We start from the raw sequence: 25,239 nt of genomic DNA on the forward strand, positions 1-25,239 counted from the left end.
CCTGCGCGCCGCGGCCACACCTCCTGGCGGAAGTGACGCAACCGGAAGCCGGAGGCGGATCGTGCTGGACGAGGGGGCGTTGTCTGGGTGGTTCGGCTGCCGGCGGAACCCGGCTAGCGGCGCTGAGGGCGGCGGCGGCGGCAAGAGAAGAGAAGGCGGCGGGGCGTGGATCGGCCTCCGAGGGGAAGGTAGGCGCCGGGCCAGGAGGCCGGCCTCTTAAGGGCGTGCGGGTTCGGCGCGGTGGGAGCACCCCGGAACCCACGCTGGGTTCCCGAGGGTCGGGCAGAGCATGGAACCACTGCCGCCCTCGCATCCCCGGGCACCGCGAGGGTCAGTGGAGCTGCCGGGTCAGTCGTGTTAACCCGTGGCCGCGCGGTGCTCTGGCTCAGAGACCAAGACCGGTCCGGGGCCTCGAGCGGGGCCTTCCCCTTCGTGCAGCTCCCTCGGCATGGAAACCCCACCCGCGTCCCCTCCCGGCCTCCTCCGGCTAGTCGCTGTCGGCCGCCCGGGCACCGCCCGCGGGAAGAAGCGGGTCCCTCCCCGCCCCGGCTCGCTGCATCACGCTGTAGTTGATAATAGTGCTTAAGACTACAGAGCTCCTAGCCCCCCCCCCCCCACAGCCCCACTGGCGTAAGACCTCTCCGTGCCTCGGTTCCGCGTCTGTAAAACGGGTGTAATAACGGTTCCTACGTGGTGGGGTTCTTGTAGGATTTCAGGAGTTGGTGAATGTAAAGCACTCAGAGTGCCTATGGCTTAATCGCTTGGCTGCTCTTCGCAGCCCTTAAGACAGGTCGCGCACACAGAGGTGGAGACTAAGTGTGTGTTGCTTCAATGAGTGAATGAAGGTTGAACGGGGTTTGAACAGGGAATTGTGAGAAGCATTAGGCCTAGAGTGGGGCTGTGTGGGTGATAAGGAGGCTTTCTTTCTGGAGGTGAGCAGGGTTGGGAATGGAACAGAGGGTGTATGTGAGGGCTGCTATAACAAAATACCGCAGCCTGGTGGGGACCTTGAACAGTAGACATTTATTTTCTCACAGTTCTGGGAACTAGAAGTCCAAGATCAAGGTGTCAGCAAGATAGTAATCTATACTATCTTGGTATAAATTTGTAGCATTTAGAACAGGAGGATACCTTAGAGATTATCTGACCCAATGGGGGAACCCCTCCACTTTCACAGAGGAAAAAACTGAGGCCCAGAATCTCCATCCATCCTGAAACCATGTATTGAGCACCTACTGTGTCGAAGGCACACTTCTAGGTACCAGAAATACGCTGATCAACAAGACAGAAGATTTTTTTACCTTGTGACAAAGTGAGTTAGCTGAAAATATATAGGGAGCCCCGTGCCTCTTGTATCACAACACAGCGCCTGTGTTGCACGTGTTCATCCTCATGTGTGCTGTGCTGTGCTTTACTTTGGTGCTTATCTCTGGGATCACCTGGATAGTCAGGTATAGGTAGTAGACTGAAGAGGCTACTGACTTATTCCAAGGAAGGCCTTTGAGCTATTGCATGTAACTTGGAGAAGTGGTTAAGCATGTGGACTTTGGAGTCAGATTCCCTGGGTTTAAATCCCAATTCTGTGCCTTATTGATTACCTATTACTTATTAGCTGTGTTTGTCCTCTGTAACTCTGTTCAGGTTATCTATTGCTGTGTGACAAACTATCCCAAAACTTGGTGACTTAAAAACTGTTTTATTTTATCTCACGGTTTTGTGGGTCAGGAATTCAGTCAGGGCCGTGCTGGGTGGTTCTTCAGCTCCACATGTGTGGACTGGGAGTGGTGATCAGCTGGAAGGGCTGGTGTGGAGCATTCATTGTGGCTTTGCTCCCACATCTGGTACCTGGGAAGGAATGGCTGGAAGGCTGGGCTCAGCTGAGCCCTTCTCCTGCCCCATGTGCTCTCTCCAGCTGTGTGTCTGACAGTCCTGCTATTGACTCAGGCCTTCTAGAGCCTGTGTCCAAAACGTGGAAGGTGGAAGCTGTCGGCTTGTAGGGCTTGGGCCCAGAAATGGGCACAGCTTTACACCCTTCCTTTTACCTGTTCTGTTGATTAAGGTAGAGGCTGTTCAGATTCAAGGAGACCTAGATCCCACCTCCCCTTGGGAAGAGGGTCAGAGAAGTTGTGGACCTCTTTTATCCACCAAATGCCTCATTGTTCTCGTCTGTAAAATGAGGCTAATAGTATGTAGTATCTATTTTACAGTTATTCTGAGGATTAAATGAGTTAATATGTGTAAAGAGCTTCAAATACTGCCTGGCATAGAGGAAACATTTGATAAATATTTGTTGTTATTGTTACTAGGTACATGATACATTATTATTCATAGCTGTTATTCATAGGACACATAAGAAATACAAGATGCAAATTCGTTTTCTGGAGTTTTTTATAATCTTATTGGAGAGGCACAGGATTGACATCATGAAGCAATTAGAGAACTATATTAAGTAATATAGAATAGTTACAATTTTTATAGTCAAAGTAAACTGTGGAATGGTTCATAACTTTGCATGTCACTTCTCTATAGCTAGAGAATGTCTAATATAGATTCAGAATATTTTCTGTATTTTAACATTTAAGTCTTTGGAGGAAGGTTCTATGTTGTGTTTTTAATGTCCTTTTTCTCATGGGCATAAGAGCATGGGCTCCATCCAGGGTTTAGGAACCAGGAGGTGAGATGATGGGAGATGAGATGTGGAGATTCTGAGTTGAAGGGTCATACGGTTGGAGATGTTCAGCAGAAAGCTGGACATTTGGAACTGGTGGCTGAAGCTGGAGTTTCAAATTTAGAAATTGTCTGCTCTGAGCAGGTGAAAGCCAAGAATAGATGTGATGGTGATGGGAAAGAGAAGAGGGCCCAGGTGCTGAATCTTAAGGGACATTAACGTGTGGGGGGCTCACAGGGGAAGAAGTGCAGCCTGGAGATGGGACAGATCAGGGACATGGAGAACCGGGAGCCTTCTGGGCAGGAGGAGTTCCACAGTGGAGGTGGGCAGGCTGCACCACCACCTGTTGTGGGAAAGCTTGGGGGGAAGGGACTGAGGGCAGGCCACTGTGGGGAGTCTGTTTCAGCACAGTGAGAAGGGCAGCAGGTTGTAAGGTGAAAAAAGGAGTGGTGAGAAAGTAAAGTAGGGTGTGTAGATTACTCTTTCAAACGTGTGAGAGGGGGGCCCTGTGATGACTAGATATACCTGGGGGAAAGGTTTGTTGTCCTGTTTTGTTTTGTTTTGCTTTTTTCAACACGGGGCCATCTTGGCGTGTTTACAGGGACTGGTGAACCAGTGGAGGACAGAGTGGAGCACTGAAAGGGGTGATGAAGCAGAGTCCTAGAAGGGGAGGAGAAGGGAAGTCAGCTTTGGAAGGAGAAGGCGCGCTTCATCCTTTGAGGTGAAGGGATTGAGGGGGGTGAGCGGGAAATTTGGAATCACAAAAGGAATTTAAAGGCACTCAGGGTATAGTAAGTCATTCATGGAATCAACCTGAGTGAAGTCAGCGTCACAGTCATTTTTATGGAAGAGGGAGACAGACGTGGTGAGAATGAAGAGAATGGAAAGGATTCAGAAGCACTGTTGTGGGGAATGTAGACGAAGTTGAAAAGAAACAAATAGAAAACGTTACTAACCAGCAGCAGAGATCAGCTAGCGTGCATTTTAGTGGTTGAGTATCTGCTGTGTGCCAGGTGAAGGTGGATAAGATGGTACCTTCAGAACTCACGGCAGAGTTGGAGACACAGGTGATAGGACATAATGACAGGGTATCTTACTGAAGTATTTATGCGGTAAGATCGCACAGATGTGACCCCGAAGTCAGACTTGAGGAAGGAACGGTGGGGAAGGGGAAACGTGGCCAGAAAGACTTCAGGAGCAGGTGACAGCTCAGCCAAACTGTGTTCAGAGCGTGGGCGTTATCTGGAAGGTGGGAGAGTCATTTGTCAATAAAGTATTCCCAGGGCAGGAAGTATCAAAACCAGAGACTTCTGAGGAGAGAGCAAGGCAGAGGTCTGCAGTCCACCTGCTTCAGAATCACCTGGATGCGCACGGTGCAGATGCCTCGGCCCCAGGACTCTGCATTTTAACTGGCTCTCTAGGTGTTCCTTCTAGATAACATGAGTTGAATACTTAATACATTGCCAGGGGCTATATTAAATGTTCACATGGGTTCTCACAATTATCTCAATAACTGAGATAGGATGAGGAAAGTAGGACACAGAGAAGTCATTTGCCCAGTCGTATAGCTAGTGAGTAGTGGGCTAGGGGTCCAAAACTGGCCAGGAACACAGCTTGTTTGGGGAGCTGCAGGTAGTTTATTTTGGAGGGCACACCTGGGATTAATAGGAAGTAAGCCTAATAATAATAATAATAACAATAATAACAATAATAGAAGTAGAGGCCATGTTAAAAAGATTTTGCCTTCATGGTTTAGTGACTTCTTCAGTAATGCTTATGTATTGAGAATGAAAGCAAAGAAAGCAGGTAATGGCTTTTTAGTTTTTACCACCAAACTGCCATTTTAACTTCCATAGTCTCACCTCAGTCTGACTCCATTTCTCCCCACTGTTCCTCTTCCAAACACCATCTCTTACTAGACTGAGCTCCTCATCATCAGAGCCCGTGTCTTAACTCATGAAGTATCTAGCTCAGACTGTTTGTCTTCATTGTCGTGTACTTGTGTGTGTGTTTCCTCCCCTAGAATGTAAGCTTCAGGAGGGTGGGGACCTGGGGTGTTTTGCTTACCGCTGTAGCCCTTGAGCCTGGCACAGAGGAGTCAGTAAGTAGATGATGAGTGATGAAATTTTCTGTATCCATATAATGGCTTCCGTCTCATTCAGAGTCAAAGTCAAGGTTCTTAAAAGGCCCTGCAAGGCTCTACGTGGTCTGGCCCTCTGCTTGTCCTTCCCCTCCCTGCCTCTCCCTTCCCCCTGGTGTCAGGTCCTCCCTCTCCCTTGGCTTCAGCTGCCCACTCAGCTCCGGCTCACACTTCATGATTGCCAGTGTTTCTGTTCCAGGAGCCCCGGCTCATTCCCGTTCCTTCCTCAGGTCTCTGCTAAAGTAGCGCCTTGTCAGAGAGGCTGGAGGGACGAATGGATGGAGGTGCTGCCTTGCGGTACCTTTCTTATTGCCGTCTTATGGTGTGTGTTCATTTATTTTGGCTTGTGTCTTATCTCCCCAAATAGGCTCATAATTTTCCTCAACTTCTACTTCAGTGCCCCATATACAGCTGCTCAATAAGTATTGATTTCATCTTATCCAGTTGGCCATTTTCCAACCTCATAAGTGTTTATATATGTATATTTTTTCATTGAAGTAATCTAAGTAGAAATGAGAGACGTGCATGTAGTATTAGCATGGTCATATTCTGGATTTGCACTGCCAAATATGGTGACTATTTAAGTATAAATTATATTACATGTTCAGTTCCTCGGTCGTACTCACCACATTCCCAGTGTTCAGCGGCCCTGTGTGGCTCATGGCTGCTGTATTGAGCAGTGCACATAAGGAACATGTCCATCATTGCTGATGGTTCTGTTGAACAGCGTTGGTCTAGATGCTTCAGAAGCTATGTTTTTTGCTCGTTTTTTTAAACTGTTGTGACAGGGAATCATGACAGTGAAGCACAGGTCAGCCACTGGGTTTGGGTGCCATTTGATTTCTGGTGATGGCGTCAGGAATCACAACTTATCCATGTCCTTTGTCCTAGGTCTCCTGGATGGTGGAGCATGGACCCAGTTGCTACTCACAGCTGCCATCTCCTCCAGCAGCTGCATGAGCAGCGTATTCAAGGCCTGCTTTGTGACTGTATGTTGGTGGTGAAAGGAGTCTGCTTTAAAGCACATAAGAATGTTCTAGCAGCTTTCAGCCAGTACTTTAGGTACATATTTTAGACTTTGTTCTTCCAATTGTACGGAGAGAAAGCTCTTCTAGAATGGAACTATTTTGACTAAATTTTATTTTCTCCTTGGATTTCACTCTCCTTATCTTTTGTAGCACATTGTGGGTTTTTTGCTTTTGTATTGAATATTTAGAGTAACCTGAGAGGGAAAGAGCCTTTTAACTAAAATATATTTGGGGCACTTGAAACTATTTTGGCACTTTGTCTTTGATTTTAATAGTTCCAATTAACGTCCGTCTTCTGTATACATTTCTTATCCTTTCAGGATAAGAAGATTGAGAAATAGAATTTCTGGTAAGAACATTTCTTTGATAAGAAATCAGAGAGCATTCTATACGCTATTTTTTTTAAATTAAAACATTTTAGTTTTTGTTTCTCATTTGACTATTCTAAGAAAACAGGTTTGAACTCAGTTTACTTACCCCTGTAATCATTTTTGCCTCAGTGAAAGATTTACTTATAAATAGTAATATCAAGCGATAGTATTTCATTTATTTTTAACATTAGATTATGTATTCTGCATACATTTTCTGATTAACTAGATTTATCTCTCTTTAAGCACTAAAGCTTCTTTTTCAGTACCTTTTTTCCCCTAAAATTCATACTATTTTATTGCTCTAGTAAACAACATATGGAACAGGATTTACTCATTCCTTGATAATCCTGAATCATCAAATTAAATCCCAGCTGTCATACATGCTACAAGTTGTATTATAGTGGATTGGCTCACTGAGGTAGGCAGCACTTTTTGCCCGTGTGCAAAATGGTCCCCTACTTGGTCTTTGCCTGTTCTGTTTTCATAGAACAGTTAGGTTTAGATGTTGTGATACATTGGCTATTTTGAGTTTTCCCCACTCTACTTCTGATATGTACTTTCCTTAAGTACATATTAGAACAGAACTGAAGGCTGTTTGGGGGATGCAGGTGATTGCGTTTGATAAAAAGTCTTTAACAAACTTGTAAGACAATTTACCTGACTCAACTTGGTAGTTTTACATGCGACAAATTCATTCACCAGTGAACTTGACTTGTGCCCAGAACAAAGTGCCTGGGCTTTATGGTGCCTTTTGCCCCCGTTAACTTATAGGGCTCTCTCACTGCTGGTTTATGGACCATTGGGTTGCTGAGAAACATCTGACAGCCAGATAAATTACCGCTTAAAAAATGAGTATCTGTCAAGTACCTAGAGTAGTCAGATTCCTAGAGACAGAAAGCAGAATGGTGGTTTCCAGGGGCTGAGGGGATGGGGATAATGGGAGTTATTGTTTCACAGGTATAGAGTTTCTGTTTGGGATGTTGAAAAGGTCCTGGAAATGGTTAGTAGTGATGGTTGTACAACAACGTGAATGTACTTAATGCCACTGAATTTATCGTATGAACCATAGTCAAGTGTTTGACATTATGTGTATTTTGCCACAATTAACAAATTGAAATTTTAAAAAATTAGTGTATATCTAGGGTTGGTTTATTATAGCTATTTTTATTTTCAGATGTTTTTAAGACAGATATGGAAATATTTTTGTGTGTGTTTTATGGTCTGAGATATGTACTTTGTCAGACTAAACACAAAATATTGAAAAATGTGTGTTCTTTAGTTTTCTATACTCTGCAATTAGTATTACATTTAGATAATTGCATTTTGAAAAAAAGAACAATGAGTATATTTCAAAATTTTATGTTGAGATTTCCTTGGAAGTTTGGATATTCAACACACTAATTCAGTGCGTCCGAGTTGCTTTATTGGATGGCTTGCCAAAACCTTTTAAAGGATTAAAGCATACTTAATTTTAAAATCTTGGCATTTATAGAAGGATGGTAATTTTGAATATTAACATGGATATTATTTATAAAAAAAGCTATCAGAATGTATGAACTGTTAACACTGTAAGCAGATATCCTTTCTTTTATCAGGAGCCTCTTTCAGAATTCTTCAGGTCAGAAGAATGATGTTTTTCACTTGGATATTAAAAATGTAAGCGGCATCGGGCAGATCCTGGACTTCATGTACACATCGCATCTGGATCTTAACCAGGACAATATACAAGTCATGCTGGACACGGCACAGTGTTTGCAAGTTCAGAATGTTCTGAATCTGTGTCACACATTCTTAAAGTCAGCCGGTGTAGACCAGCCACCCGGCCTGCCTTGTCACAGTACATTCTCCCTGCAAAGTGCTTTGACTCCTGACGCTAATTGTGTTATCAGTGAAAACTACGCCCCTCATTTGCTGCAGGAGTGCTCAGCAGGTGTTCAGCAGGGTAGAGTTGTGGATGAATCACATTCTCATGCCCCACCCTCAGTTGGTCTTCATACTTCCACAGCTGAAACCTCAAAACAAGCCCCTGATACATTAGATGGCAGCTGCACAGAACTGCCTTTCAAACAGCCAAACTATTACTACAAGCTCAGAAACTTGTACAGTAAGCAGTACTATAAACAAGCCACCTGTCCCAGTCATGAGAGAATAATCAAGCAGCCTTTCACTTTCAGCACATCCTCAGACCTTCATGCCGCGGAACACCAGCCCTGTGCTGTTGGTCACGCCGAGTGTGTCCTGGAGTCCTCCGAGCACTTGCCTTCCAACTTCCTGGCCCAGCCTTTGAGTGAACCTACCCCAGACCCTGAGCCAGACCACACAAGCCAACAACCTACCAGACAGATGAGGCTCAAGAAGGCCATTCACCTTAAGAAGCTAAATTTCCTAAAGTCACAGAAATCTGCAGAGCAGACATCTGAACCCAAATCAGATGACAGGTTAACCAAGAGGATAGAATCTGCCAGTGACCATAGTGTAGAGAAAGTTAACAGCCAAAGTGCTGAAGAAAAAGAAAGTGAAGAACTCATCAGTTCTGAGAATTTTAATTGCATGAATGAGATGGAGAGGCCCGAAGACACTGCGGCCCTGGAAGACCAATCCCAGACACTTCAGTCACAGAGACAGTATGCGTGTGAATTGTGTGGAAAGCCTTTTAAACATCCCAGCAATTTGGAGCTTCACAAACGGTCTCATACAGGTACACTGATTCGGTCCCCGCAGGCAGAAGGAAAGGAAATAATGCAGACGATCAGACACCACTGCCTGCTCCTGTTTTTGTAAGAAGTTTTGCTATTGCTTGATGACGTCATTGATATTTACCCCAAAAAATCAAAGAGTGTTAGCTATTTTTTATTTTATACTGTTGGTGATGCCTTTTAAAGAATAATCTTCATTTCTGTAAATGCTTTCATAGAACCAGTTTAAAAGAATGGTACACGTTTCATTTTAACTTTAATTGCGGTTGTATATGGGAAACTTTCCATCTCTACAGTATGGCAGATTATTTTGATGCACTCAGATTTTCAAATTAATTCTAAAACAGATAAGCAATATTTAGTTCTCTCTTTAGAATTAGATTGTTTATTTTTTAAAAGCCTAAGGTAGGTTAATTCAGACTGAAGTAATTTAGTTTGAGTAATCCTGAAAGCTTTGGAAGGTAATTTGAATATCAGGTTTAAAAAATTGTGATTTGGGAGGCAGGAGGCAAACTTTTTAATAAGGATCAGCTTTAACCATTTGATATTTTCAAGTGAAAATCCTTCCATCTGAACATTGAATTTTCAAAGTTTTGTTACCTTAATTCATACCTTAGTTCATGTAATTCATACCTCCCCTTTCCAAAATGTTTATTTTTTCCAAAAGCTTTAAAAGAAAGTGTTATACAGTATGTGTACATTATGTAATATAATACATATATATTACTTTCCTTCCTGCATTTAAGCATGATGACTCTAGTACATATTACAAATTAATGGCAATTATCTTAGAGGCATGAGAAGGAATATGTTATAGGATGCTTCTAAAGTAACTGCTTTTCAAGGTACTTGTGTAATTGTGACCATTGATGTGATGTCCTGTTACCACTTTTGATTCCCTGTTTGCTTAGGTGTTTACTACCTCATTGCACTGTTGAGACTGAATTAATATTTATGAAAGCCCTTTATAAATTTTGGTGTATTTGAATATAAGATGCTATCATTATTATTACTCCATATGAAGACAGTATCATTGACTCAGTTTTGCCCTGTAAAAACTTAATTTAGGTCATTCTGTAATTTTCTGGAGCCTAATGATCACTATAATTTTTATTTGAGAAACTTACCTATTTAGCTTTAAAGGAAACAAGAATTGTTTATTCTGCAAGAACATCTTTGGTTAATAGTAGTCATACCGTTATATGGCACAGCTGCTTCCTGGGACATAAATATATTGAGAAGGGCAGCAGTTCTCAAAGTATGATCTGGGGAACCCTTTCAGGGCGTCATTGAGGCCAAAACTATTTGTATCATAATGTAGGATGCTCCTTGCCTTTTCCTTCTCCTTCTCCCACAAGTGTACAGTGGAGTCGGCTAAAGGCTGCAGGATCTGTGATGAGGCCTTCACTCTGGAGGCCAGTGAAAAATGTCTAGTCGTGTGTTTCAAAAATCACTCGGTTTTGATTTCTAATATGGACTATACTGCCAAATATGGCCCATATGAACAAAAGCTCTTAGGGGCCTCAGTTGTTAAGAGCGTAAAGAGGTCCTGAGAACAAAAAGTTTGAGAACCACTGGAGTAGGGTTGTTAACCCTGGTCACTTGAGAGTCTTAGGAACTAGTGATCTCTTTTTTCAGACTCTCATATCTCATAGGGCGGACTTTAACGTAACATCTATTATCCCCATAACTTCAGACATAAATGTAGTCCAAAATACAGCATCCATATGATTATAATGACAGTTGACCCTTGAACAACGCAGGGCTGAGGGGCACTGACCCTCTGAGCAGTTGAAAATCCTAGTCTAACTTATAGTTGGTCCTCCATGTACTGGTTCCGCCACATCTGCAGACTCAGCCAACTTCCATCATGTAGTACTGTAATATTTACTACTGAAAAAAATCCATGTATGAGTGGACCTGTGCAGTTAAAACCCTGTTGTCCAAGCGTCAACTGTACTTGGGGTCAGAAGCTCCCCCCTTATCCTTGAGGAAGCCATTAAATAGTTTTTAGGAAAAGATCAAAATAAAAGTACCTTAGCAGAAGCCCATAAAGCTGGCACACCCCAGCAATACAGTAGGAAGGGAAACATTTGTGTTATTTTTTTTAAAAGGCTCTTAATGAAAGCACTTGATTTGAGGGGAGTGGGAAAAATGGAAGGTTCTTGGTCTTAACAGTCTGTTTATTAGGGTTCTAGAGGTGTTAAAGGCAGTACCTGAAGTATGTTTTTAAACAGATTATTTTCTAGAGACTGTCTTCAGAATTGCTGTGGTTTCTTTGTAGTAGAGTCCATTCTCTCCATCTATTCTGTACCAAAGTGTAATTATTCAGAGTTGCTGAAGTCGGGGGGCCAAGCAGTCAGCAGGGGAACATGTCTCATCATGGAATCTTCTTTTCCCCTGTCAGCACGTTGCAACCAAGGCTGAAAGGCAGTGGGGAGGGGATTTTTCCCATCACACTTTCAGGAGATCCCGCTCTGCTTTGGGCTGTCCCAGGTTCATACCTCATGTGGTGTGAATGAGTCACCCTGGTTCTGTTAGGAATCGGTGGTCATTGCAGGAGTCAGGCTGAGGACGGGTGACCAGGTTCATGTTGTTCAGCCAGAAAACTCACATTTGATTTTCACCTGAAGGAAAAGTATGTGTCCAAAGCCTAAATATGGTTTAAATGCAGATAAATACGTTTGATTTCAACACAGGTGTAAATTTGGAGAACAATTTAATTTTTTAGAGAAAAGTAAATATAGATTTCACTTTTATCATCTCTGCCTGTCATCTAAGGGTGCGAGAGATGATGAGGATGAGGACAGAGGCTCCCGTTTTCATAGTCTGATGATAAAGTATGTAATGCTGTGGTTTGGAAGGTGGGACAAAAGAGACAGCTTAAACATTTTACACAGAAAACTATCCTGCAGATGTTACCCATGGTTTTACAAGTTGTTGTTTTGTTTTGTTTTGTTTTAGGTGAGAAACCTTTTGAATGTAACATTTGTGGGAAACATTTCTCTCAGGTGGGAATTCTTTTATTTATTGTTAATAATTGGAAACCTGAAACCCAGTGTTTATTTTTATTACAGATAAGACATACTTTTGGACTTGGGAGAGAAGCCTCTGATGATATCTGTAACTTAAAAGACTTCAGACTAAATCAAGAAAAAAATAATTTTCAAGAAAAGAAATTTCTAGTTCATTGGGCGGAAAATACCATTTTTTATAAGTGTGTGAACTCTCACAATACCTTTTTCCCCCATTAAGGATGGGTCCATTTCTAGCATATTTCTTTTCTTCCACAAGTGATGTAAACCGTATTGAGCACCACTTGGGGGCTGCACGTTGTGCTGGGCTGGACCCAAGACAAATGTCCTTATTCTTACTGAGACACTAGGTGTTAGGGTGTTGGAGAAAAGACCAAACACATTTCATTCCCTGCTTTCACTACCATTACACATGTATTCTCTCACTCAGCCGGCATGTGTTGTGTCCTCCTGTGGGCTCTGTACTGATCTGGGCACTAGACATAGAGAAACCTAGAGATTGAATGTTCTAAAGAAAATTTTGAACATGATAGAATGGCTGTGGGATCTGCTTTTCCTTCTGAAATGGAAGGTAACTCTTCGCTTGCCACGTGCCGGGCATTGGCATTCCAGAAGCTTCTCGCAGGGTCCCGGTGCACAGTCCTGCAGAGGAAGCAGTCACCCCACAACTGTTTTTTACACACGCATGCTAATCCTGGAGTAACAGCATGTGCAAATGCTGTCTTACTGGGGAAGGACCTTGGGGCTGGGCCTCAACGGAGGACTCGAGCCCTCTATTGTGGAGAGAGCGGGGCAGCGTGGCCCCGTGGAGCACGGCAACAGCAGGAGTGAGGCCCCTGCTTTTGTCACATCCCCACGGAGCCGGCTCTTCCAGTTTACCCTTCATCAGTCTCCCACACACCCAGACCTGCCATCTAATTACTTCTCCCTCTTCCTACTGGCTGCAAGCAGTGATTCACCTCATCCTAACGTGTTCCTGTGTATTACTAGTCCAGGCAGGGTCCGTGTACCCACCAAGTGTTCAGTGAGCTGCTGCTGAACTGAGTGGAGGGGTCGTTGCTCCACCTGCCTCTCTCGTTGAGGCCTGTGCTTCTTCCTACCAGCCTCACCTGGGAGTCAGAGCTTGGCCTCTAGAGCCAGACAATCTGGATTTGGATCCAGCCTCTGGTTTACCGCTCTGACCTTGGACAAGCTAGCTAACCATTTGGCACTCAGCTTTCTTATCTATAGAGCAAGGGTGTGAGACCCTTGACCCCCATGGTGTGTGAGGAGTCAGTGAGTTCATAAGATGATTAGCATCTCACCTGGCTCATGGTGAGTCCTCAGGACACGTCACTAGTCCCTCTCCTGTTGCCATTGCCTCCCTTCTCGCTCTGTCCTCTCTGCTCTTGTAGACCAGTCTTCCTAAGGTGCACTTTCTCCACCCCACATCCCACCATTTTAACCTTTCTAGTTTTGGTGTAGTGGGAAAGCGTAAAACCTGGATTAATGACCGTTAATAGTTAGCAATCTCTACTCTGGGCCTCATTTTTCTAATTCTTAAAAATAGGGATAATACCACCTCATGGGACTATTAGAATTAAATGAAAAAATGGACATGAAAGTCCTTTATACGTTTACGTTGTGATAACAATTTAGGTTCTGTCCTTTTCTTGCTTGGAACCCTTCCTTGACTCTTCAGTGCTAACCAAATAAAGTGTACCCAGACATTCAAGCATCGCGTCTGCCTTCGGCCTTCTCTCCTGGCGTTAATGCCGGGCTCACCCTCAGAGATTCTGACTCTGTTGGTTGGGGCTGGGGCTTGAGTGTTGGTACTTTTTAATACAGTGGTTTGGATGGCAGCCCTGTCCACTGCTTCAGACCTTGTCCTACACTTTCCCTCTCGAGTCCCACGAAGGGCGGCCCTGTCTGATAAACGTTACAGAAATCCTCCTCTTCTGTGTTGGTGTCTGTATGTTTACCAGATTTTTATGACTGTAGAGTTATGTATAATTATAGTTTACAGATGTATATTGCTGTTTTATTTCATAATGAAGTAACGAAAGTTTTGTGAATAAGCTCTGCCATGTGCTAGGGCACAAAGACAAGTAAAGGCTTCAAGGAGCTTTGCGTTTAGAGGAAGAAACTGTTGTATAAACTGATAAAGCACAATGAAACGCTGCAATTGCCGTGACACTTGTATAGGCAACGGTATGAAGAGGAGAGTAGTCATTTCTACCTGAAAGCTGGCGGGGGCGGGGTGGGCACTGAAGACGGAGTCATTGATCAGCCTAGAGTCTCTGGCATTCCAGGTGGAGGGAGCAGTGGTGGCGTTTACACACGAATACTCAGTAACCTGTCCTTCATTTCTCATACGAACTGGAATACGTGTGGTTACAATGGACTGGAAGTATTTTCCTTTCTGGAAGATTTAGAAAACAGACCTACCAATAAGAATTAATCTTTTATGCTGTGTAGTATTTCGCAGTGTTAGTCTTTTTTTAAAAAAAAAAAGGTCAGCCACAACCTTAATTATGAGTCAGCAAGCAGTTTGAGACCTCAGCTTTAAAACGCTGTGATAAGCCTGGATTGTGACAACAAACTATGCACGTATTAATATAATTCTGGACACTGTACGGGCCTGGATCTCAGCAAGTAAGGGTCACGCAGTACTTTAGAGTATGAATGAGGCTCCATTTGGAGCCACGTGTCTCCCGTGTGGAGGAGAACCTGGGCCATTTGATGCATCCAGGGGAGAAAACTAAGATAGTGACAGGTCTGGAGTGCCTGTCACATGAGAAACAGGAAAAGGGAAACAGTGTATTTAGCTGTCTTTGGGGAGAGGAATGGAGTTGCTTTGTCTCTCCAAGGAGGCAGAATAGAAACACTGAGCAGCTGCTGCAGAAGGACAGGTTCTGAGAGGCTCGGTGCCCTCCCAGCAGCTCCTGTGTCGTGTCCAGGGCATGACTGACGGGATACAGCATCCCGTAGGAGGCTGCTTAGACACATTCCAGGGCAGTGATGTGGCCCGATGCCAGGGGTGGCAAAGTTTCATCCCATCCATGGTGAAAATGCAAAAAATAAGAATATTTTAATGAACTTTTCTTAAATTTTTAAATTTTCAGCTCTGAGGTGATATTTCCCACATTTTCAGTGTTAAATGTCCTTTTATCAATATAATGATCATTGTTCTTTAGGTGATATCTCAGTGTTAATCTCCATATTTTTTTTTGTTTTGTTTCAAAGTCTTAAAACTTCTGAACTAGATTGCTTTTAAGATCTGAGTTCTCTTTCTCTGAAGTTTTACGGTTCTCTATTTTTTTATATAAACAATCAGCAGCCACTAGAAGAGTACTCTGCCGGAGAATCTCTGCCTGGTTTGATCATGTTTAAATACTGAGTTTCAGGTACCTATTAGAAAGAGTTTATTTTTTAAACTGCTCAACAAATCAGGTGTTAACTTCTTTTCTACAACAGAGTTTTTCACTTCAAAATTCTGACAACTCCATCCTAATTTAAAATGGTACCACTTAGAAAGGGTGGAACTTCCTTTTGTGCAGATATTTTTCAGCCCAACAGCAGCACAAGCTTTTGAGTCCACAGACGAAGCTGAATTAGAATATTCCATCCCAGCTATGGGGGCTGAGGCTGCTTCCCTCCCAGAGCCTCTGTTTACTTCCTGTAATGTGTGAATTATACTTTATGAGGACATTGTGACGACTCACTGAAACACTATTTGCAACTGCTTAGCAAAGTGTTCCATTCATAGTAAACTCTTCATAACTGAGGGCTACTAGTATTAGCACTTACTGGAGTTTTCATGGATCCAACTATAGATGATTTCTAAGTTGTGTAATAAAGCATAGCAAAGTTTACCAAAAATAAAGACTCTTGACTAAAGGGCAAATAATCTGGGCCCCACTGTGCTATGTAATTCCGTATAAATTATCTGAATGCATTATTGGATGTTTTTGCCTGAATCTTTCCATTATTTAATCTACTTTTATACCATTTATCAGACTAATTTGTGCTCCTTTATTTGGGGGAATGATAATTACTTTCATTAGACATGTCCAGTATTAAATAGCTAAGGAAACATCTTAAAGTTTGTTTTACTGTTGTGTACTATAATATTAAGTGGACGATCATTCAGTTTGAAAACAAGTAATTGTTTACTTTGAAAACCAAAGTGTTTACTTGTTTACTTTGAAAATAAGTAATTGTTACGCTTTATTTAAAAAAGAAAGATGCAGCATTGCTAAGAATCAAATCAGAATGCATTTCAATCATAATACATAGTTTACAAACTAACTTGAAACAAGAGGGATCTAATTTAACTGTTGAGCAGATGGTGCTATTCAAATTGTTATTTAAATGAAAAGCTTTTCTGAAATTTGGAAATGACTGATTTAAAGCCCTCAGTGGTGCATTATCTCCACTCCAGTGAACTGGTTCCTGGATGGCAAAGTGACTGCTTGTCATACTGAATTCAGCACAAGCTAGTTTATTCACAGAAACTTGCACGCCCTCATGTAAGACAAGAGTTTAAACTCAGACAAACTAATATTAATTTCTGGCCTACCATGTAACTAGAGCAACTAATTTATTTATCTGAATCTCAGTTTTACACCTAGAAAACAGAGATAATAATACCAATTTCTAAGAGTAATTTAGTTATACTGTACTTGTAAAGGCCTGAGTAGACCAAATATCTATTGCTGTTGACATTTGCTGTTTTATTACTGTTATTAATAGTCATTCAGTTAAAAGCTGGGTATTTCCCAGTGTTTTGCCAGATTCTTTCTCTTTGGTTATCTAAAATAAACAAGTTTTTTCCTAAGCTATATTTATCATATTCTGAAATGTAGTCTCTAACTTAGTGTTTCCCAGAGTCTGATAGACATAAAGAATCTTCTGTGTTATATAACATAAAATCTACAGGCAACATTCTTTATACCTGTCCACGGGTTCAGAACCACCTTCAAACCTATAACCATGAACTATCTTTGCATTTCGTTTAAAATCTACATAGCAAATTTGTAAATTTACATAGCCAAGTTTGTGAGTTGGGTATTACTGTTCATTCTCTTTTTTTGGCTAATTTTGTGCATAAGGCCTGCAACATTATTACCCTTAGATATAGTCATCCTGCTCAGTGTTTTTTTGTAAGAGAACACTATAAAAAAATTAAGTTGGGAAATGACAGATTGAGAGTATTATATTATAACAATGGAAGATTGTGTTTCCAAATCTTAATTTGAAACATTTGCCAGTAGCTTTTGTAATATCTGAGGCATTTGCAGGTTTAATTTCACTGTACTTTAGGCAATTTAATATTGATTTCCTGTTGATTAGTACATGGAAATCTATTTTGTGATCTCCATTTAAATCAGTTATTCTTCGTAAAGCCCTGCTAGTTTCAGAGATTAGAAACGTAAAAGGCCTGCAGCTGAAGGACTACTGTGACTCTCCTGATTTGCTTTTTTGCACGAAGGTGAAAATGACCAACCTGTCAGGCAGAACAACTGTACTGCCAAGAAGAAATACTTTTTGGAAATGTCTTACTTTCTTTATAAACAAAAGCTGTTTTTCAGGAAGAAACAATGAATACTGAAATAACCAAGTACAAGTGCTACCTTTTTTTCAAATGATGTTGCGTATAGGTGGTCCAGGTTTTAAAAAAAAAAATGAAATAAAATACATCAAGAGCTGTTTACAACACAAGCTTAGCGACCCCTAAAGCAGCCTCCACAGTGTGTCGGGCCCATTTTAGAGGGGTGCGACACCGTGGACGGACCAGGGGCTGGCGTGGAGCAGAGCTGAGAGGCTCCCCTGTTCAGCTCACTGCTGGGCGGGGCTGCTCCTGACTCAGAACCAGGCCGGACCTTGATCTCCTTGCATGTGGCTGCGTCTGTCTGAATCGTGCATCCGGAGTCTTCATTTGGAAGTTGGACTGGAACCTGGCTAAATCTGCCAGTTTTCCTTTTGAATTTATGTGCTCTTAAAATTTTTTTTTCACTATTGGCATGTTTTTTCTTTTCCTTTTTTACAGGCGGGTAATTTGCAGACTCACTTACGTCGGCATTCTGGGGAGAAACCATACATCTGCGAGATCTGCGGGAAGAGGTCAGTGCTGGGCTCGTTCATTCGCACGTCAGGAGCAGTCTTGGCATCTCTGAGCCACGTAGGGGCTCACTGTCACTCAGGAACACAGTAAAGCCAAACCCTCTGGCTTTTCTTGTGACACACATGAGAATAGCAAAAAGAAATGGAAATGTTAATTAAAGGAAAGAGAATCTAGGACACAAGTCTTAGGAAATGGGATTTTACATGAAACAAAATTATGCTAAAATTTCCATTCATTCCAAAAATGTCTGTTAAAATAGATGACTGGCCCCCACGGAGGTGACTGTCTGGTAGGGGTAATGAGACTCGCAGCCTGAATGCCTGGAATCAGGAGAGGAGGTGGTAGGAGGCACCCCAGCTGCGCACCCAGACCTGTGAAGGGCCGAGAGTTCAGCCACAGGAAGGCCTGGCAAGCCTGAGGGCTGGGGAGGCCTTGGACTTGGAAAGTGAGGCTTGACTTGGTGACAGTCTCCCTCTGGAGGTGGAGAGCAGTATGAGGAGATGGTCCCTCCTCTAGGCACACCGGCCTGCAGCGTGGACTCCCCGCCCTCACTGGGGGTGTTTGTCGGGAGTCCACATACTCTATGATCTATTGGTTGGTCATTCTAGGACAGCAGGCAACAACCAGGACTATACCAGTCACACAGTGTTTTCTTCATTCGTTTAACCAGTCATTCATTCAGCATTTATTAGTCACCTACTGTGTGCTAAATGCTGTGTTGGGAACATACAGATTCTCGGCCCCTGATAAGTTCGTACTCAGGAGTTGGGGGCGGGGTGGGATGGGCATAGGACAGCTATAGTCACAGTCCTCTGCTAGGATGGGACAGCACTCTTGATTCGGTTCCAGGAAGACAGTTACCTTTGCAGATGGTAGAAAACAAAGAAGTGAAAGCTACCTAGCCTGACATGTCTCCCTTTCTGCCATAGCTGCCCAGGTTTAGTGCCCAGGTCACATGTACTGCCTGTTTGAGGCGCCTCTTAGCATAAGCCCCCTGCTGCTTTGCTTGGGGTCCCTGTTTTGCAGGATGTTTTAAATGTGAGCCTTCTGAGCTCCATGCATTTAAAATCATGTCTCTATGCAACACCTTCCCCCAAATGCAACCTCTTATCCTGCTATCGAGTGTGGTGGGAAGGAAAGAGCATAGAGCTTCATACTGGGGGTTGGGTTGGAGTTACTCCCCAAGCCAACTTAGTGATCACCTCTGAAGAAGAAAGGTTAGTGAAAGTAGGTAAGAAAAAATGTTTTAGAAACAAAACACTTGGATCATTTTCTACTTTCCTTTAAAAAGAGAATAAAAGTAAACTTTTTTGTTTTTTTTTAAATCTCTGAAATGAAATCAGGCCACTCCTCATCACATTCCGAAGTAATAGAGGGAGCAGCTCATCTCCTCCCTCAGCGACTTGCAATTAGAAAGATTTGCAGTGACGTAGAAAGGCTCTTAATTGAATTTCCAAATTGCATTACAGGTTTGCAGCCTCTGGTGATGTCCAGCGTCACATCATTATTCACTCAGGAGAAAAACCACACTTATGTGACATCTGTGGTCGAGGTATAGCTGAGGGTTTCCCTTTTCTTCCTTGAAAATTTCTGATTAAAATGTTCTCAGCCCTTCAATTTAACCCCTGTTGTGGTCTCTCTAGGGTTCAGTAACTTCAGTAATTTGAAGGAGCACAAAAAGACACACACGGCTGATAAAGTCTTCACCTGTGATGAGTGTGGAAAGTCTTTTAACATGCAGAGGAAGTTGGTAAAGCACAGAGTTCGGCACACGGGTGAGCGGCCTTACAGCTGCTCTGCCTGTGGTAAGTTCCTGCCCACCGCAGACCCGCGGTCACCTGGTCATCCGTGTGGGGAGGGCACCGGGGTCTGTGCCCACTCCGTCCTGGGCTGTTAGGGGTCTCAGATAAGTCGTCCCTTTTTTCATGGGTAAAATGGAAGTGATGCTGTTTCTTAACCACCTTGGTCCTCTGATTCGTCTGCATTTGTGTAGCAGGCATTTACTGAGTGTCTTCAAGGTATCAGGAACCGTCCTGGGTGCTCCAGTTACACAGATGACTGATACTGAGTCCCAGGTGCCCTGTGCTCCTGGTCTGGGCCCGTGGAGGGTTGGCAGTTGGAAAAGCGGGGGAGAGCGTGGGGTGCAGCAGCAGGGGCTAGAGCATGGTGGCCTGCTGGGGCCTCGGGGGCACACGGTAGGCTCAAGAGGGAGGGCTTCTTGAGATCATATTGTGTATCATGAAGCAAAGGTCGTTTCTACGGCATTTGACGCCTCAGAAAAGTCATCAGGAAGGAAAGGGAAGGCTGGCAGCTCTCAGTTTCCAGGCACATCACTGCACAGATGAGGAAACTGGGATTGCAAGTTAGGTCACCTGGTACCTGTGATAACAGAGTGTTGGAACCTCTGAAGAACTGGGAGGGCCTGTATGCATGTGTGGTGCAGCTGTGCACATGTGCACACGTGTGCCCCTGACAATGTGGATTGAATCGCAGGCAAATGAGTGAATAACCATTTTTACGATTACCTGTTTAGAACAAATAGGAAAAATGCTCAGAGTCAGGCTGTGGGGAGCCTGGAATTGGGGCATCCTCGGAGTGGCTTGTTCTAGTTGTGGTTGGTATCTAAATTAGGGCAGGACACGTGGGATGTAACCAAAGGGAGGCAGCTTTGTTTGTATCTCCCACTTACACTGTGTACAGATCTCCTGGACACCAATGTCGGCAGCTCCATTACTATTAAAGGGTAAAATTGCATCACTTTAAATCACAAATGCAGTCTCAAATCACTAGTTTAAAATGTCAGTTCTAAATTATTATTACAACTGTGAACTTGATTTCAGGTTCACTCTTCTCTTCCTTCCCCAGCCAGGCCTGCTGCTGGCTAAGACCCTGTAGAGAAAGCAGTGCAGCAGGACCCTCTCTTCCCGCCACTTCGTTTCCAACCCTCCAGCCACTCACTGACCATGGTTTCTGACCCTAACAAGGTCAGCTTTCAGGGAAAGGGGGAGGGAGAAAGGGAGCAGGAGTGGTCTTTCATGACAGGTTCAAAGCTTTATAACACCTTTATTGAGATAAATCCCGTACTATAAAATCTAGCCATTTAAAGTGAACGGTTCAGCGGTTTGGGTGTATTCAGTGTTGTGCTTCCCTCACCACCATGTAATCTTAGAACCTTTTCCTCACCCTAAAAAAGAAACCCCACACCCATTAGCAGTCACTCCCCATCCCCTCCCCCCAACCCGAGGTAACCCTTAATCTACTCTCGGTCCCTATAGATTTGCCTGTTGCAGACATTTCATATAAATGGAATCATGTAATACGTGGTCTTTTGTAACTGACTTCATTTCACTTAGCAAATGTGCTCTGAGCATTCATGTACAAGTTTATGTGTGGATGTATGTTTTCATTTTCTTGGATTCAAAAGACAGTTTCCGTTTTAAGGTGGCTTCCCATTCTGAGCTTTGCTGAGTTTAAAGCTTGGTCCTCTCTCTGCCTCTTCCTTCCCTCCCTCCCCCGTCCCTGTCCCTGTCCCTGTCTCTCCAGCATTTCATGCTTCTTCTAAAGACAGCCTTCCCTTCCACTCTGTCCTCCTTCCCCAGCACTCAGCTGTACTTTTCCGAGATGGAAAGGTGCATTTTCTTTCAGCGGGACTTCCTTTAGCGCTTGGTTTTGTAAAAGCAGTTTCCTCCGAGAAGACTTTCTCTGTTGGCACCCCGACGCCTCTCTAGGCAGTCCTCTTAGGCCCCAGGCTGGCTCATTTCCCATCTGGGGACATACTCACATTCCGTGCTCTGGGGGATTGCAGGCCCACACCTGGAGGCAAGCGCTGCCCCACCGTGACCTCCTGATGGACACACATCGAGCCTGGCTGCCCTGTCTTGACTTGAGGGCAGAGGGGAGACCCCTCCCATATCCCCTGCCTCGCTGGGAACTCTACTGTGGCTGAAGTTTATACACGTTAAGGACCCTGAAAATAGTTAACACCTTTTGCCTACTAATTCCACTACTGAGAATTTATCTTAAGGAAACAATGAAAAGAAAGATGTTAGTCGAACCTCAGGTATAGTAGCAAACAGCTGGAAGCAGCCCAGATAGCCCACTGTTGCTTGACCAGGGCTGGATAGCTGAGAATTCAAATATAATGACATAGGAATAAGTGAAAAGTTCTAAAATATGTGTCCATGTAAATTGTGTAGTTTGTTTCAGACCTTGGTAAATGTGTTATGACTTCTATAAGGTTATTTATTGGTTTTTCTCTTCCGATCTTCTAACCTACTCTCATGACGGGACTAGATCCCCTACCTCTAGCTTATACCCAGAGAAAGGAAATAGGACCTGGAGAAGGATGCGTAAAATTATGTTAAAAGCTGAATACATAAGTACCTTCAGAAAAGATGCTTCTAAACTGTAGATTGGCTGTGTTAGATTTGTGAAAATCTGAACAAAACTGATGCGGTTTCCCAGTGTGGGCGTTTGGGGCAGGCGCCCAGGCCCACCCAGCGAGCACTCCTGTGCAGGGAGACGGGGCTCCAGAGCCCTCGCACGAGACGCCCAGACCAAGGCTGCAGGTTGGAGGGGCTACAGCCGGAGAAGAGTGGAAGAGTCTGGAATCAGAGCGAGCAGGTGACAGCAGGGTTCAGCTGAGTTCACATGAAAGCAGAGTCCTTTGGGGTTTAGCAGGGGTGGAGGGGACTCCTTCCAGAATGTTCTCCTCTGAAAAGATCCCTTTTTCTTCTTCCAGGAAAATGTTTCGGAGGATCCGGCGACCTCCGCAGGCATGTCCGCACTCACACAGGGGAGAAGCCGTACACGTGTGACATCTGCAACAAGTGCTTCACCCGCTCTGCCGTGCTGCGGCGGCACAAGAAGATGCACTGCAGGGCTGATGACCAGGGGCAGGACGCTCTGGAGGAGCTCACGCAGGCCATCGAGACCTCGGACCTGGAGAAATCTCAGAGCTCGGATTCTTTTTCTCAGGACGTGTCCTTGACTTTGATGCCCGTGTCTGTTAAAATCCCCGTCCACCCAGTGGAAGAAGACTCAGTGGCAGAATTTGACGGCCACTGTAAGTTCCGGTCCCTGGTTCAGTCTCACGGAGCAAGTGAGCAGGAGAAGCTCAGCTTGGGTCCCCTCAAGCTCGCCAAGCCTCATGTGCCGCAGGCGCAGCACCAGGCCTACAGCTACTCAGGCGTGGAGGCCTCGGCTGGCGCGGAGCCGCTGCAAGCCGACGGTATGGCCGCGATCCGCTCGTCCCTGGCTGCCCTGGACCATCACTGCGCCGACCCCCTGGGCAGCCGCGCGTCCGCCCCTGCGTACAGGAACTCGGAGGGACAGTTCTTCTCCAGCATGACCCTCTGGGGGCTGGCGATGAAGACGCTGCAGAATGAAAGCGAGCTGGACCAGTGAGGTCCTCTGTCAGCAGCTCAGCATCAGAGGCGGCTTTAGCCCGAGAGGCTAGACTCTCCCTCCTGACAGGGGGTGGTCGTCGGAAGTGCCTTGAGCTCAGCGTGTGGGAAGAAAGGCCTCCTGGCACATCGTGGAAGTGGACGAGGGACTGAACAAGCCTTGCGCCCCAGAAGGCTTGAGAGACCATCTCCCAGACGTGGTGTGAACTGCGTGTAACTACTGTACATTTTGGTCGTGGTAAAGGAAAATATATGGGTATAATAATACAGATATTATTTTTGCATTTTTACATGACTGAAATTTGTAGCATTTTGTATTTTTATTTACAAAAAGATTTTATTTGTATAGGAAACTCATACTATAATTTAATTTGAATAAATAAAAGTTGCCTTTCTGTATAATATTGTGTTTCCACAAATATTTTTATTAACCCAAAGACCATAGTGGTATGAAAAGAGACATCAATGAGGGCTCACCCTGCAGGGATAAGTGCCAGGTTCAGTTCTTGTGCCATCTTGGACAGTGGGCTTTGGGAGCCCTCAGAACGGAGCCTGAGTCCTGGCTGCCACTTCCTGGTCAGGTCATGGGCAAGCTCCTCAACCTCCTAGAACCTTCTCTGGGTTTGCTTTTCTGCAGCGTGAGATGAATAACTTTCAGCATTCTTACAAGGCTCAAATGATCTCCTCGTCCACTTGAAAATACCTGCCCAGGGTCTGGTTGCTGACAGAGCTTCTAAACGCGTCCAGTCTCTCAGCCGCCCAGCAGACCTGCCGGCCTCTGCGGGACAGTGAGTCGCGTCTGTAGCGCTGTCGCGGGAAGGTCAAAGTGAGAGCAAGTGCACTGAAAGTGCGGTTACCTGTGTGGGCCGCGGAAGTCACTGGCCTGTAGAACTGCTTGCACAAAGGACTAGGATGCTTGAGGGTGCCGTCGTCATCAGCTCTGGCCCGGAAATAAAATATGACAAACGAGAGAGGCACGGGTAGGTGAGGATTTTCATGGAAAACCCGTGGTTGCAGAATAGGACGTCAGCTCTGAAGTCAGATTCAGGTTCAGCTCCTGACGTTCCCAACCGTTAAGGGCGCTGCAGTCCCGCAAGGCTGCCCTGAAGATGGAAGAGCCTGAGGTCGCGGGGGGCTGCAGCCTGCACGAGGACATGCGGCTGGTAAAGCTGAGACCCACGGTCTCCTTGGGGCCGCACCTGGCTCTGAACTTGATGCCTGGCAGTCGCACATGGATGGTCATCGCCCTCTGCCTTCCCGCTTGTCCCCTTTCTCATCCCCGCCATCTCTTTCCAGCTCCTCCCTCTAGTACTCCAGCCCCAGCAGCCCTGCATCCCCACCAGGACCTGGAGCCCATTGGTCAGCTCATCTTCTCACTGCCCCTCACCCCTCATGTCCCTGTCTACCTCTTTCCCAGGCTGCACCCCATGGGCCAACATGCTGTGATCCGCCCGCCGGCCTCTTTATCAAGTTTCCCTGGTAAAGCCTTGCCCTCTCCTCCTGCACGTGGGGAGCTGAGCCAGGCTGGTGAGAAGCAGCCATCCTCTGGTTTCTACCACAAATTCCTGGTGAGCCCGGGGTCCGTGTGGCCTCCTTCCTCACTGATCGAGGCCCTGTGCCATCCTGGACACCTCCTTCTCAGCCTTCGCAGTGTTCTCCATCCTCCTGCCCATGAGCTTGCTTCCTGTTTCTCTGGGGACTTAGAAGCAAATAGGAAGGCCTCCTCAACCTCCCCCCACACCTACCAATCGCTGTGCCTAGAGATTGTACCCTCACCTAACTGCTGCCTC

The 25,239-nt window shown here is 44.7% G+C and overlaps 1 protein-coding gene across 1 annotated transcript; it reads left to right on the plus strand.

Annotated features, from left to right (window-relative positions):
• Positions 1 to 110: 110 nt before the first annotated feature.
• ZBTB49 (zinc finger and BTB domain containing 49) lies at positions 111 to 23,835 on the plus strand. The gene is made up of 8 exons (XM_060012813.1): positions 111 to 188; positions 5,700 to 5,870; positions 7,803 to 8,905; positions 11,868 to 11,914; positions 17,970 to 18,043; positions 19,514 to 19,596; positions 19,688 to 19,849; positions 22,786 to 23,835. The coding sequence occupies exons 2-8, from the start codon at positions 5,719 to 5,721 to the stop codon at positions 23,448 to 23,450; spliced, it is 2,286 nt and encodes a 761-aa protein (XP_059868796.1). The 5' UTR covers positions 111 to 188; positions 5,700 to 5,718; the 3' UTR covers positions 23,451 to 23,835.
• The last annotated feature ends 1,404 nt before the right edge of the window (positions 23,836 to 25,239 follow it).

This window comes from Delphinus delphis, chromosome 5, assembly GCF_949987515.2.
Source record: "Delphinus delphis chromosome 5, mDelDel1.2, whole genome shotgun sequence".
NCBI lineage: Eukaryota > Metazoa > Chordata > Mammalia > Artiodactyla > Delphinidae > Delphinus > Delphinus delphis.